This window comes from Porites lutea, chromosome 10 (assembly GCF_958299795.1).
Source record: "Porites lutea chromosome 10, jaPorLute2.1, whole genome shotgun sequence".
Lineage (NCBI taxonomy): Eukaryota > Metazoa > Cnidaria > Anthozoa > Scleractinia > Poritidae > Porites > Porites lutea.
The window spans coordinates 4,789,538-4,803,497 of record NC_133210.1 but is presented as its reverse complement, the minus strand read 5'-3'; the positions used below and the strand labels follow the sequence as shown (position 1 = coordinate 4,803,497).

General features: G+C 39.9%; 1 protein-coding gene across 2 annotated transcripts; it reads right to left on the bottom strand.

Moving 5' to 3' along the window:
- Window positions 1–981: 981 nt before the first annotated feature.
- On the bottom strand, window positions 982–13,168 carry LOC140950048 (uncharacterized). Of its 2 annotated transcripts, XM_073399212.1 has the most exons (7): window positions 12,665–13,168; window positions 12,088–12,554; window positions 10,097–10,504; window positions 9,007–9,042; window positions 8,102–8,128; window positions 2,812–2,853; window positions 982–1,297 (listed from the first exon to the last, which is right to left on the bottom strand). In XM_073399212.1, exons 1-7 carry the CDS (start codon window positions 12,667–12,669, stop codon window positions 1,077–1,079), a joined length of 1,206 nt encoding a protein of 401 aa, XP_073255313.1. In that variant the 5' UTR covers window positions 12,670–13,168; the 3' UTR covers window positions 982–1,076. The 2 variants fall into 2 exon arrangements, with proteins under 2 accessions (XP_073255313.1, XP_073255314.1); XM_073399213.1 differs by lacking the exons at window positions 982–1,297; window positions 2,812–2,853 and adding an exon at window positions 5,152–7,598.
- Window positions 13,169–13,960: the final 792 nt, after the last annotated feature.

The following is a 13,960-nucleotide window of genomic DNA, read 5'->3' as shown; positions in this document are numbered from 1 at the left end:
CAAAGCCTGTTGAGTGTATCTCATTGGCCATTTTGAAATCAGGTGTGGGAGGTATAGTTGTTCTATGGGACTCTTTTTGGGACGTTATCGCTTCAGTATTGGCTAGTACGAGGTTGCAAAGGAAACAGGGTTCGTCCCAAAACAATCCTATAGTGCAGTTACTGCATACACCAGCTCAGAGTCAAGTGCGACTTGAAACCTTTTTAGCCAATAACGGTTTTCTGTCTGGTACGTTTGCTCAGGTATTGATTTATAGGGCCCTGATTGGATTGACAATAGCCTGTTCCAGGCTCCAAGAAAGTAGAACAGTCGCGCGGTAAAAAAGATGCAAAAAACGTACGGGGGCTGGGGGAGAGAGATGGCGGTCTCTCTCCTATTTTGTCACGCCACCTTCCCCTTCACAAGATTCCTTGCGTCTTGCTCTCACTTGGCTTGTTTCATTTTCGCGATGTTCCTTCTATCGGAGAGCCTGACACAGGTTAGATTCCCAAGGGTTTATCGAGTCAATATTAAACTTAATAAGTAGTTTCTTAGAAATCGATTTTGAGATAAATATTAGCGATAAAAAATCACGACGTTTCGACCTCTCCGAGGTCATTTTCAAGTGTATAAAAGTTCTCTAAATTAGCATAAATAAGTTAAAAACAAGTTATAATAGATAAAAATGTGGTGAACGCTAAAATGTGATAAAATATGTAAAAATGTAAAAAGTGCTAAAAATATTTATAAATATTTATAAAATATTTACCTTACTATTTCTCAGGACCCAGTCGTTCAAAAGGTAGATAGCGCTATCCACTGAATAAATCGCTTTCCAGCGGATAAGCGAAACCAGTTGGGCTATCCACTGAAGAGAGATTTATCCTGTGGATTCAGACTTTTGAGCAAATTGAACGGGTTGTTTGACTAGCCACACTGTTAAGGCTTATCAAACTTTCGACCCACTGTGCATGACGTCCAAGAAAACCACTGGCATTTCGTTATTTTTATCCATTTACTTTATAAACTACAATTTTACAAATTATTACACAACTCGTAGAATTTCTACACTACTGCACTACTAAAAGAAAAAATAGTTAAGTAAAAATTTGAAATTCGTCTTCTCTGTCCTCGGAATACAGAACTTGTTTTTGATAGTCAAACTGACGAACTTTCTTCCTCCTATACCAAACAAAACCTACAACTCCTAGAACAATTAGAATAAAAAAAGCAAAGGTGACCATAAACCCTACTAAGAGTTTATTTGGGCCAGATCTTTTGTCTTTCTGGTGTCCTTTGACAGCTGGTGAAGGTATGTCTAGGAGGAAACAAAATCATGAATATAAACGCGATAGGTTTTGGTGTGCTTCACTCAATTCTGTATGGCACTAACTATTTGTTCACGCTCCACATGAAGTTCTGGCATAAAATTACATGCAATATTTTCTTCGCAAATTATTATTATTCGCATGTTGGGAAAAGAAAGCGGCTTTGTAAAGACGATTCGAACCCGGGGGGTTACTTGGGTTAATTTTTTCTTGGTTTTGTACCGAAGGCCTCTCAGAGCCCCTACCCCATTATAGTCTATTTTCTTGGCAATTGTAGACCCCATCTCAGTCACTTTGGGCAAAAATTTAATTTTCGCGATCCCAACTTAGTCACTTTCTATTTATGTAGCTACCTTATCAATCCTTTAAATAGGTCATCCAAAAATGAATTGACCCATTTTTTAATAAATTGAATGAAGAACACTTTACTTTTCGCCGACAGTACAAATATTCTGACATGTTTGCTAACCGTAGATATGAACAACTTTTTTACCCCAAAAATCCGAAATTGTGCGAACCCACTCTAGTAACTCTGTTGAAAATGCAACCCCATTATAGTCATTCCAGTTGTGAAAATGCGACCCCATCAAACAGCACATCCCCATTAGCCTCTTATAAGGAAGTGCCCCCCCCCCCCCGCCCCCCCTCGCGGGCGAATTCGAATCCCTACATATAAGTGAATCCAAGCCAGTATTGGATTCTGGATTTCAACTGTGGATTCCAGATTCGAGGTACTGGGTCCTGGATTCTTTGTTAAGGATTCCGGATTCCAAAGTCCATAATTCCGGATTCCATAAGCAAAAATTTCCAGATTCCGGATTCCCTGATATGGGGCGAAAGCGGAAGATTCAGGCAGTTTTAATCTATATCAAAATTCTAACATGACACCTAGGCTTTACCGACAAAATCGCAAATTTTTTTAGATTCCATTGTCTCGTTTCTCCCAGAAGAGAGTTGAGTACAATGAAAACTAAACCAAACATAGAAATAAGACTAGAAAACGTCGGAGTCGTGTATACTGAATATGGGCCATTAAAACCATTATCCTGCTCGAAGCACGCTAATCGATCGATAATCGCCCTGTTGACCTTGTACCGAGCGAGGGCTCTTCCTCCAGAATTAGGGACAAGCCCTTGGAACAAGATTGCGTTATATATTGTCATAAGGTATAAAAACCTAAATTGCAAAATGATTTAAGATCTGTTCCTGTAGTGGTCGAAGGCTTCTCATCGGATGTACTCGACTTATCTACTCGTAGTGTAAGCAAAACAAATCACATCTATTCAGAAACGTTTAGTTAACTTTTTACTGCTTTCTGATCTCATGCAAGACAGTCAATTAAGAGATTCATAAAACCTCGACATAAGGAGTAACCGCCCCATTCAACCACGTTCCCAGGGCTTTTCCCCCGGAACTGGTGAAAAGAACTTGGAACAAGAATGTGTTATATTCAGGGTACAAAAACCAGGACTGCAAAATGATCTGAATGAATTAAGCTACGTACCTGTACTGTTCGTAGGGATCTCATCGGCTTTATTTGACTTGTCTAATGGTAGTGTAAGCAAAAAATATTACATCAGAGACGTTTAGTTAACTTATTACTACCCACTTATCTTATGCAAGACAACTCAGTGTGTAAGACATTAATAAAACCTCGCCTTAGGGCCTTTCTCTTAGTAAACTGCCGAGGCGTGTATTTCTCTGTTCGAGTTGTGGAGAGATCCCAGGAGTAATAGGAAAACGTGTTCTATAAGAGGGACACCCTGGCCTCAATTAAGTGGTCACTTCCTTGAAATCCTTTGGAGTGATGTCAGAGTTTAAATATATCAAAAGCAGGCTGTTAAGGTGACTCGACCCAGTTTTTTTGGGGGGGTACCATCCTACTTTGAAGCTCTCTGGTATCCCCACCTTTACTTTTATCGTAAGTCTAACACATAGAATGGGTAACATATAGATCAATCTATAATATAACATAAAATTTTTGGCGATCGGAGTAAATGTCACGTGGTTATAATGCCACGCCCCTTTGAGGTCTGAGTCGAAAATCTGCTGTTGCCGGCATTTTTTCGTGAAAATCTCTCGGTTACACATAGTGCGCATTAGTGCCTTGCGCTGAACAAAGTTTCACCAAAATCGCAAAGACCCAATTCGAGAAATTCAGCGGTTTCCAAATTTAGGTCATAATTTATGCGAAAATGATAAGCAAACTTTACACGATTATGTCTAATAAACTATGCGACTTATCCCTTTATTTTGGGGATCGTTATAACAGATGGGTCCTTGCAAGTCAGCAAAACGCTCTAGGGCCTTGTAAATGCGCGCGATTTCGAGCAAAGTAAAAATATAGAAATTATAGTTTTCGCTATTTGTTGACGTTTGTCAGCGTTGAAGAGTCCTTCTCACGAAAAAAGCATTTTCTTAAAAAATCGTAGTTTTTTTGCCTTGAAATTTTTTCAGGGCCACAATTGATTAACTAACTACCCGGACTCTGAATTTCATGGTCATTGAAAAACTGTGACATTATCTTCTATAAGCCCAAACTTGAGTAAACATTGAAGATTTTTAGCGTTTTGGCCGAGTTTGTGCTTTGGGAGTTGTCTATTGTTTCTAGTCTGTCATGATACAGCATTCTTGTTCAGCACGCGTGCAATGACCGCGCTTGGCTGACTTCCGAATGCTCACCGAGATATGATAATTTTGGTACAGTGAGACAGGCCATCGTGTGATACATAGAGGTTTAACTCACAATTTTTAATCAATTCTCGTGCTTCTTGTGCCTTTGCGAAAAAAATCAAGAAGTGCAACACACTAAATCTACTTACTATTAAAAAAATATCATTTTTTCATAGATTTAATGCAAGCCAATAATTAAACTAACTCGTGACGGGAATCCCTTCTATTTTCTCACACTAAATTATCATATCTCGTTGAGCATTCGCAAGTCAGCCAAGCGTGGTCATTGCACCACTTTTTTTCTAACTGCCTTATAACAAAATCTCGTCTGAGTCTAAGTATAACACAGAAATCCTATGTGCAGAATATGTAAAATTGCAACATGTAAAATTGCAACTCTTATGATTGGTCGAAATCTTTTAACAAAAAAAGCACCTTTTAAAAATGGAATTAATTAACGAAAATACATTATATTTCGTAAACTGCCTTTTTGTAGGTTTATGCATTCTCTGCTTAAAAATGAAAGCATTCTGTGTGAGGAGAGAGTATTGCGGCACAACTAAAGAAATTGCTTTCTATCTTACCTGAATCATTACTTAAAATACGAGGTCAATAGAAAATGAACAAATAATGTTCCGTTGGATCCTCACTTCAAAGATATAATACATTATTTTGATGTTTTGAATCAAAATTGGAACAAGAATTTGCGAAGAAGACACAACAAAAACTGTCAGAAGGCGAAGCAGATGGCTGCTGACAAGTAAGGGTGTTCCATGAGTTGAAATCCGGAGTTACTGCAAGAAACAGCTACAGCAGCCAGCGGGAAAGAGGGAGAGGCCTTGAGCCCGTAAGCCACCGGGTGAGTGGGTTGTCTTCTTAGGACTTTTGACATGCGCGTGAGTGCTACGTGCGATGGCTTGACTGATAGGGATCCGAGCAGGACTCGGAATTAATAGGTTGAAAGTGGCATAGACGAAATCTGCTTCTTTCACCTCTTGCTTGCTTTTCCCTAAAAAGTGCCCACCAAGGCCCAAATTGCGAGCAGAGTAAGCCGCATTTTACAAAAAGAAAAGCTACCACAGCCGCGAAGTAGTAATACTGCGCTTCCTTGTCAGTCGCGTGTGTCACCCGGAGGTGTCACAAACCAATAAACTGATGTATTGCCCAAATATCGTTGTAAAAGTTTAATTCAAGTATTGACTCAAAGTTCAGGGACAACACATTAATATAAATTAAAAGGAAACATTCACCTTTGACGCTGTCTATAAATCACGTCGTTTTCCTTACATGGTTTTTAAAGTTTTGGGGGGTTAGCGTAGTAATTAAAACGTTCAGAAATCTCAATTTGCTGCTGAAAAGAGTGTAAGAGCCTTTTCACCTATTGTTTAGTCAAACCAAGGACAAGCGTCATTTCAAACGGCGCAATTGTCCCTCCCTGATACGGAGGGCGTATAAACTGTGTATTTGAGGTAGCAAATAGTGAAACTGGTTGCAAAAAATTGTTTTAGTTATACAGAATTGAGGTTGCTTTGAGTTCGAGGAAAATGTATGGTAAGGGAAAATTAAGGGAGGATGTCCAAGAGGGTATGGAACAGTCTTTAAAGAGGGGGTAAAAGGAGATCAGGGTGCATGCAGGTCCTATTGTAAACTGCAATTCTGATGTATTTTCTGCTTGAAATACGAAAGCCCTACAGCCAATATTTACTAATAAAAAAAGAACTTTATAACTTTGATTTTCATTTAACCTGCCAATGCTGGAAGTTAATTACCAGGCATATAACAAAGGAGTCCGTAGAAGCGGAGGGGAGAACCCAAGGGAAGCTGCGGTTGAGAGTTGCACCGGCGGCGAGGCCTTCAAAACCTTGAGCTTGTTCAAGGCAAGTCTTTCATTTAGCCACCTCGTTTAACCCTTTAAGCCCTAAGAGTGATCAGCGTCAAATTTCTCCATGTAATATCAATGCTTTATAAAACAGAGTGGTCATGAGAATTAAGGACATGATCACACAAGATGAATGCAATTGATACTTCAACAAATTCTCCCCACTATTGAAAACGTATAGGGATAACAAATGAGAATTTGAATTTTGATGTTAAGGTTTAAAGGGTTAAGACAAGCCACCTTATTCTATGATCCCGATTCACTGCGTTTGTCCAACACAATTAAGTAGCTTTTTAGGAATACGATTTTTTGTTTTCACCAAATTTAGACTTTTATCGCCAATTTTCACACTCTTTTAAAGGCTTCTGGTCCAAAAAGACAACCTTTTTCAAGACGCTAAGTGGTGATGAATTGTATCAGGCCCTTTTCACTTCCCAACACCTGAAAACTATACTCTGTTGAGTCGAGAGCGGCGCATACCCGTTTAGGCCAAAAAAGGGATTTCTCGCCGGGGATTCCACAAACGTAAACGCGAGAATCTCAATTTATTATAAATAAAAATCTATCGAGCGGTTTAAAAATTATTCGCTAATTTGTTAAAGTAGACCAAAATGTTTACAAAACCGCCAACAAGAGCGCATCGATACATGCTAATCAAATCCTTCTTTCTGGCAATTGGCTAGAATTATCTCCATGATCTTTCACACACGTTTTTAAAAAGATTGAAACTACTATGAGGCGAAATTGCATTTCAAAAGCGCTTTGTTTTCCCCAGATAACGGCCGAACATCAAGATTGTTCATTTTTTTAACCGTATTTCTCACCATAAAAGCTTCATCCCAAAATATCTCGATCACGAACATTGAGACGACTATTGGAGGAAAAAGCTCGCGTAAACGATTTTGGAAGAACAGTTCTCAGTGGCGAGAAATACGGCTGCAAGTCAAATAGGTAGGTGTTATTTCGTTGCTAATAATGACAACTCCGATGTCATTGCAACCGTGACCATAATAAACTTTCATCTCTATCTAATACAACTGTGGTGGTAATTTCTCCAAATCTTTGTTAATAGCGACGTATACGTAGTTTATGCCCAAACTTGGGAGGTATTGACCCCGAAAAACTGCATCGAGCCACCTTAACGTTGTACGTCGCCAATACTAAATTTTTACTTAACTATGTCTCAGGTCCCAGTCTTTCAAAAGCGAGATAGCGCTATTCATTGAATAAATCACTTTCCGGCAGTGGATAGGGGAAACCAATTGCGCTTTCCACTGGATAGTCACTCACCCAGTGGATTTAACCTTTTAAACGACTGGAATCTGCTGATGAACTTTTTAAGGCTTTTCAAGCTTTCGACCCTGCAAGTGTGTATGAAATACTCATTTAACTGTGGGGTCTAAGAAAACCCCTGGCATTTCCTTATTTTAGTCCGTTTGACAAACTACAATATTAATTTTACAAATCATTATAAAACTCGTAAAATCTGTACTATTGATTTACTAAAAGAAAAAACTGTTAAGTAGAAATTTCAAATTCTTCCTCTTTGTCGTCGGAGTAAAGAACTTGTTTTTGATAGTCAAACTGACGAACTTTCTTCCTCCTATACCACACAAACCCTACAACTCCTAGGACAACTAGAATCAAGAAAACAAATGTGACGACAAGCCCAACTAAGAGCTTATTAGAGCCAGATTTTTTGTCTTTCTGGAGTCCTTGAACACCTGAAGGAGGGATGTCTACAAGGAAACAAAAGCATGCATATCAAAACGATTGAGGTTTTGAGGTGTTTGGCACCAAAGTTTTGCGGGGTTTTAACTTTTGCGAGTTTTGCAGATTTTTTTCCAAAATTACTACCAGGAATGTTTTCTCCGTAAATGTTCATTCTTATATTGATTGAGGCACAGAGCATAACTCTAAAGACAAAGTGCAATACCGTTGTTAACCAGACCAACAATGTTGTTCTCCGTTCGCTAAAACAGTCAAATTTATTGTTTTCAGTCAAATCGCAAATTTCCACATTTTCTTGTGTGTAACTCTGACGAGATTACACACTCGTTTTCTTTGGTCACTTAGAAAAAATAGCCGCGCGATGTAGTTGGGCATGGGCACGATAATCGCCCCATTCAACCTCTTTCCCAGGGCTCTCCTCTTATAAAAGTGGGAAAAGCCCCAAGAAGGTGATTGCGCTCTATTCTTACGAGGAACAAAACCAAGATTATTGCTCATTAAAGCTTCGTACCTGTGGTTGTTGGCTTCTCGTCGGTATCTAATGGTAGTGTAAACAAAAGATGAAACTTCATAAGCATTCAGACTAAATTATGGTACACACTACATCAAAACAGCCGACTTGTGGGAACCCCGCCATTTCACTTCGTTATGGCGGGAAAAACCCTCTTTCCATTCAAGTGACGGGAAGGTTCTGAGAACTTAACGGCTAAAGCCATAAAGCGGTCACTTAGAGTCCCATTATAATAAGTAATTTTCATTGTTTTCTGCTTTGTTTGTAGTCCCCCCTTTAGGGTGAATCAACGCAAGTTTGACCGTAAATTGCAATTTTTAATCCATTTACAGGGCAAACTGTAGCTTAACAGAATACAAGATGAAGAAGGAATGACAAAGTTAACCAGCCACTAACAACAACGACAACAACGTAACGTTGATATTATGTACTGCAAGCAATAAAACCCCCTGGGCCGAGTTGTTCAAAGCTCGGTTAAGATAACCCAGGGTTAGTGCGAGATTTGAATTCAGATTTGAAAGCTTGAAAAGCATTCAGTTTTAATTTTTTGTGTCTACAGGTTGATGATTGGAAGCTCTAAAAATAACAGAGAAAATTATCCAAGAGAATGCGTAAAAGTAATAGGCCCAAGAAAGAACAGGGCGCGCGAGAGAGACACGCGAGGGGAGAAGCCTGAGTGGCTGTCCGAGAGGCCCATGAAAATTCCTTGGTTAAGAGGCTTCGGGGGGTACGTATTCGCGTTGGGGAGAAACTGTCAATCAAAAAAAAGCTGAGATCGTTTGTTAACATGTAGTACAAGGCAGCAGTGAAGGTCTTATCACACCACTAGCCTGCGTAGCAGGCGCCTGAAAGTAAAAAGTAGAAACATGATGATCATGATATGAAAAAAAAAAAAAGTTGCTAACCTGTTTTACTTGAAGGTTCTCGAGATGTAGGAGTACCTGATAAATGAATGAGATAATTCAATAATTGATGACTGTTGAAAAGTATAGTTGGTTGCAGAACGAATTGAACACAGGACTAACGATATTTAACGAAACAGCTACAGAATGTGGGAACGCTTTTTCGACTTTTTCACAACAATAAAATGTACTGTTAGCCCCCTTTGATATACTTCCCAAGCCTTTCATATTCCTCAACAAATGAAATCCCTACTTTTTCATTCTTCTCTTGTTTTTCATAAACCTGAAACCTGAAAAAGTTACCCTTGTCGGCCGAGGCCTAGCCCGTGTAGGCCATTCCCCGGGTAGTTCCTCCGCTTAACGGGTGATGCATCTCTTCTGAGAAAACCTCGATTTTTAATTTCTTCCTATAACCTGCAGCTCGAAGGTGTTAGGTTTAGGGTGTTTGGACCCTTTATCTATTGTTTTGAGAACTACTGACACCCATCGGTTCAGAGTGCACTTATTCCCCCTTAAATTCTAGCCTTGACATAGCCTGCAAATACAGCCGCCTCTCCTCGCTCCTCGCTGCTACGGACGTTTCACAGAAGAGACGTCGTCTTTTCTATGAAATGTCCCTAGCGGTGCGGAACGATGAGAGGCGGCTGCATTTGCAGGCTAGCTAGCAGGCTAGCCCTGTCAGGGAGCGCGTGTGAACTGTGCATTTGAACAGTTAAACGGATGGGGGCATTTTCCATGACCATTTACCAAAACCTTTCGGAAACTTCAATGGAAAGGTCCATCGAGTGAAGAACGTGTTCCATTTGACACAAGTTCCATTCGCTTATGCTCTCGTCACCAAAATTCATGATGGTGGCACAAATATTGCCGTGAATAACCTGGAACAGGTGATTCCTTGTGAAAACTCGTAAATAGAACATGCTTTTTCTCCGGAACGTTTCCAACGGGAAAATAGGGCTTCCTTTTCAAAATTTTACTTATCCCTAGGAAGTTTCCAGTGGAACTTCCGACAAACCTTTGTTCCATTAACACCCCAACCGGAATTTCGGAATTTCTTGGTAAATGGAAAGCGCCCTGGGTAAACCAGTCTCACCTGAAATCGCTGTCGGCGTAGCACTAGGAGTTTCAGTCAACGGCCAATTCTCCGAACGGGGCCAGTGCGTCTGCTTACATACAACATGATTATGGCTATCTTCTTTCTCAGGAAACTCCATACACATATCTCTCCCATAAAAGAAAGGTGACTTGCACCTGTTAAAAAATCCCAGACATTCGTCTCTACAGAGAAAGCCGACTGTTCCATCCATGCAAGCTGGTAAATTCTCCGCACAGACTATTTCTTTCCGTCCTTGGCTACAAGGATCACTCGCGTTATACCTGATCTTTGATCGAATATAGGTTGCGTACCTACGTTGTAGGCTGGGTGATACTACTGTCTTAGTGTAACCAGGGATACCTTGGCATTCTGGAATAACCACATCTGAGCAGTTGTGCTTGTATTCTAAAGAAATAAAGTAGATATTATTAGAAAAGTATATTTGACAATTGATTCATCCTTAGCGTGAGTATATCAAGTTAGATTGGAGAGATACCTACGCAGCGAATCAAGATGGAGGAGCTTATTCCAGTGCGCCGTGGTTTGACCACTGTTACGCTGTGGAGTGAGATTTTTGTCTTAAAAACACCCGTGAAGCCTGTTGCTCGGCGTTGCGACAAATGAAGCCATCCGAAGAATCAGAATCCAAGATATTTTTTATCCTTCTTCGCGTGAAATACGCATACCGTCTGAGTTGCTGTATGATAATGAAATTTCTTAAGTGATTCAAAATGGCGCAACTGGTGTATAATAAAGACTCCTTAGAGATATGAAAATCCAAGAATTTGCTCTTCTAGACGCGATATGCGGATGACATCGTCTTGCTTTAATTTTGAGTCGTAATAAGTTTCACACGAGTGGAAAGAGGCTGGCCGTAGCTCTGAGAGTATAGTCCGAGTGCACAATGATTTCATTGCCGTCACTGTTACTACGTAAAATACATTATTTAGAACTTTTGTATCTATCTGTTTTTTGTTTGTAGTGACCATGCAATGGGACTTTTATCTATTTAACATTTCTACCTTTTTTTTTTTTTTTGCAAAATTTGCAACTTTGTATCCAAAAGAATATGGCTGACAAGAAAAACAAACAAACGGCAAAAGAAACAAGACAAGTACGGGGACAAGGTTGGGAAACAATGGTGTCACTGTGATGGCTGCTCATGAAAATCGTTTTAAAAGCAGGATTTAGTAGAAACATATTTAAAATGCCAAAAGAGATCTACATGGTACGGCAGGCGACAACCCGCAACCGTAGAATGGCGGGAAACTCTCGACCACCTGGTTTTCTGTGCTGTCCTCTAGAGCGAAGGTGTTTGGGCCTTATGAAATAAACGTCAGATGGAAAAATAAAATGACTGAGGGCTTCAGATAACACTGCGTCTGGAGGCAGCATGTTACTCTTGATGTTTTGAGGCAATTTTGGTCGTACTATAGCTCTTTTAGTTATGTCGTTCAACATCTCCTGTTTCAAAAAACGAGACATCTTGCCATCTATCTTGATGGCCCATTGCTGATAAAAAGGTACATTAATATTCAATTTTGTATGTTTAAACAAGTCACGAACGGAACCAAAGATATGTGGACTCTTGTAAAATCCGGTTTTAAATGATTTCGCGAGGAACCAATATAAGGGTAGTCAGAAATATCTAAAATGCCGTCAGCATTACGTTTCAAAATATTTTGATAACCCTGATAAATTCGATAGCTTTTTGAAATAACAACATTTGAGATACATGAAGACTGACCGAGGGACAAAGAAAATCGAAAACTAAATCTGCTTACCATCCTCAGCCGTTTTTCTTTAAGTATTGTACATAAGCTGATAATTAGACGATTTTATCTTTCCCGGCGCTCGAGTAGTTTGTGAGAACAATAAACTTATCACTTGCTAATGCGTTAAAATGCAAATCTGTTAGTATTTTGGCTTTACTTCAAATGCAAGCTGGGTGCAGAAGACTACGATGGTCATGATTCTGTGATACTTACTTTTCCCGCTCACTATGTAGTTAGGGGGAGTGAAGCATCTCTCTCTGTAGCCCTTAGTAGTCTTGGGGTTGTCTTTCTCTGGAAGAATATCACACATAGCTACGGTCCATTCAAGTCCTCTGGTCCGAATGATTTTATTGCAATCGTGTGCGAAGTCGTAACAGACTCCTCGGCAGGGTAAATAAGGTCCATTTATCTCCTCTGTGCACCGCGGTAGAAAGAGAGAACAAATCATGGTATCAACGAAAAGCGAGCAGTTCTTGAGAACGTTTTTCAGAGATATTATTGCCCGCGAAGCACTGCTGAAATGATGTCCGTGAGTGTACCGAGCTGTAAGGTTGTAGCCGCAGTGTAGATGAAGGTTAGGGATCGTTTTGTTAATTTGATCACACTGCCGCTCGGCACAAGAAACTCCAATAAAGAAAATGGCAAACGGCAGGAAAATGGAAAATAGTCTTGTTTTGCACCTGAAGAGAGAAAAAGAATGGAAAACGGCGGTTTCATCACTTAATCTCATTTCATTTATGTATTTCGACACGTGAACCAAAAATCACGCTGTCAAAAATCTGATACTTACAACATCGTCAGGCCACTTTTAATAGCTTGATAATGGTTTCTTCAGTTGTTTGTGTTCCTGTAACAAACTGATAAATACACTTTAAATGTTCAGACTGAATTTTTAGCTGTTAAGATTGACTCCTGTGTTAACTAGCATCTGACGGCGCGCGAGGTCTGACTCAGTGACTGTATAATGTGCGAAATGCAAATTCAGGTGATTCAATTCTTTAACGGGTGGCTGCCTCTGAAAAACTTCTACAAAGTAGGTCACTTTCATCAAGTGAGAGATGGAAGGGCTTGATTTCTCCCGACAATTATATTCCCAACAAAGGGATGACTTGATTTATATTAAGCCTGTAGCGAATATAACATTAATTAGTTTTCGGTAACATAACATGCCCCAAAATCAAGATAAGACAAAACATTGAAGCGTTTAAGTAATTCTGTATATATCCATGGAAACGTGCGATTTCTATCGTTAGCAAATTTACACCTATTGTCCGCTTATAATGCCGTTTATAAACTTTGTCGATCGAAGAAAATGAAAAACAATCATTCGAAAGCTTCTGGCATCACAACATTCGATTGACCGGATACTCGGTGCTTGATAAGGCGAATATCGAAGGTCAACAACTTCGTTTACTCATGTCTACACGTATGTCGTCTGTATGTGGTCCTTGATCACGCAATAATAATTTAGCCACGCACACGCATGCGTGGAACATTTTACTTTAGGTATTCTCAACAAATATAACCATAAATAGTCTATAGTACAAAGCACTAATAAAGCAGCTGTTTCTTTTAATCGCTATCTGATTTGACAGTGAAAAAGGAACGAATTCGAAAACGCGAACAAACTAAATGGAAAGAAGGCAGGCGTTTATCCCACAATGATAAGAATTCGGAAAAAGAGCCTTTTATATAGGCTCCCCTCCGCAAATGTCACTTGGAAGCGTTAGAGAGGCAACTTACGGTTGTCACCATAGCATCGCCCCTCGTGTGGCAGATCTGGTGACGACCGCAAGTCGCTTAGGAGTTAGGTCTCGCAACCGAACTCGCTCACTACATACACACTTCCTTCCCGTTGTCTCGCGCACGGTAGAGGGATAAACACACCTTCCATGTTGTGTGTCGGTATATATGTATCCTTCATTCTCACTCGCCTGTCTGTGTAACAATTAGGATACTGATTCGCTTAGTATTCTGTCATACGCTTCCATTGGCACTGCTAGATGCAGTATGCCATTGTTTTGTTCCACAAGCGGATAATAAAACAGTGAAACCCCAATTAAGCGGACACCCTCTATTAAGCGGA

Coding starts and splice junctions, on each gene's coding strand:
- LOC140950048 (XM_073399212.1), bottom strand. Junction 10,505..12,087: donor CTACATAGTGAGCGGGAAAA/GTAAGTATCACA, acceptor TTATTTCTTTAG/AATACAAGCACAACTGCTCA. Junction 9,043..10,096: donor TACGCCGACAGCGATTTCAG/GTGAGACTGGTT, acceptor TTCATTTATCAG/GTACTCCTACATCTCGAGAA.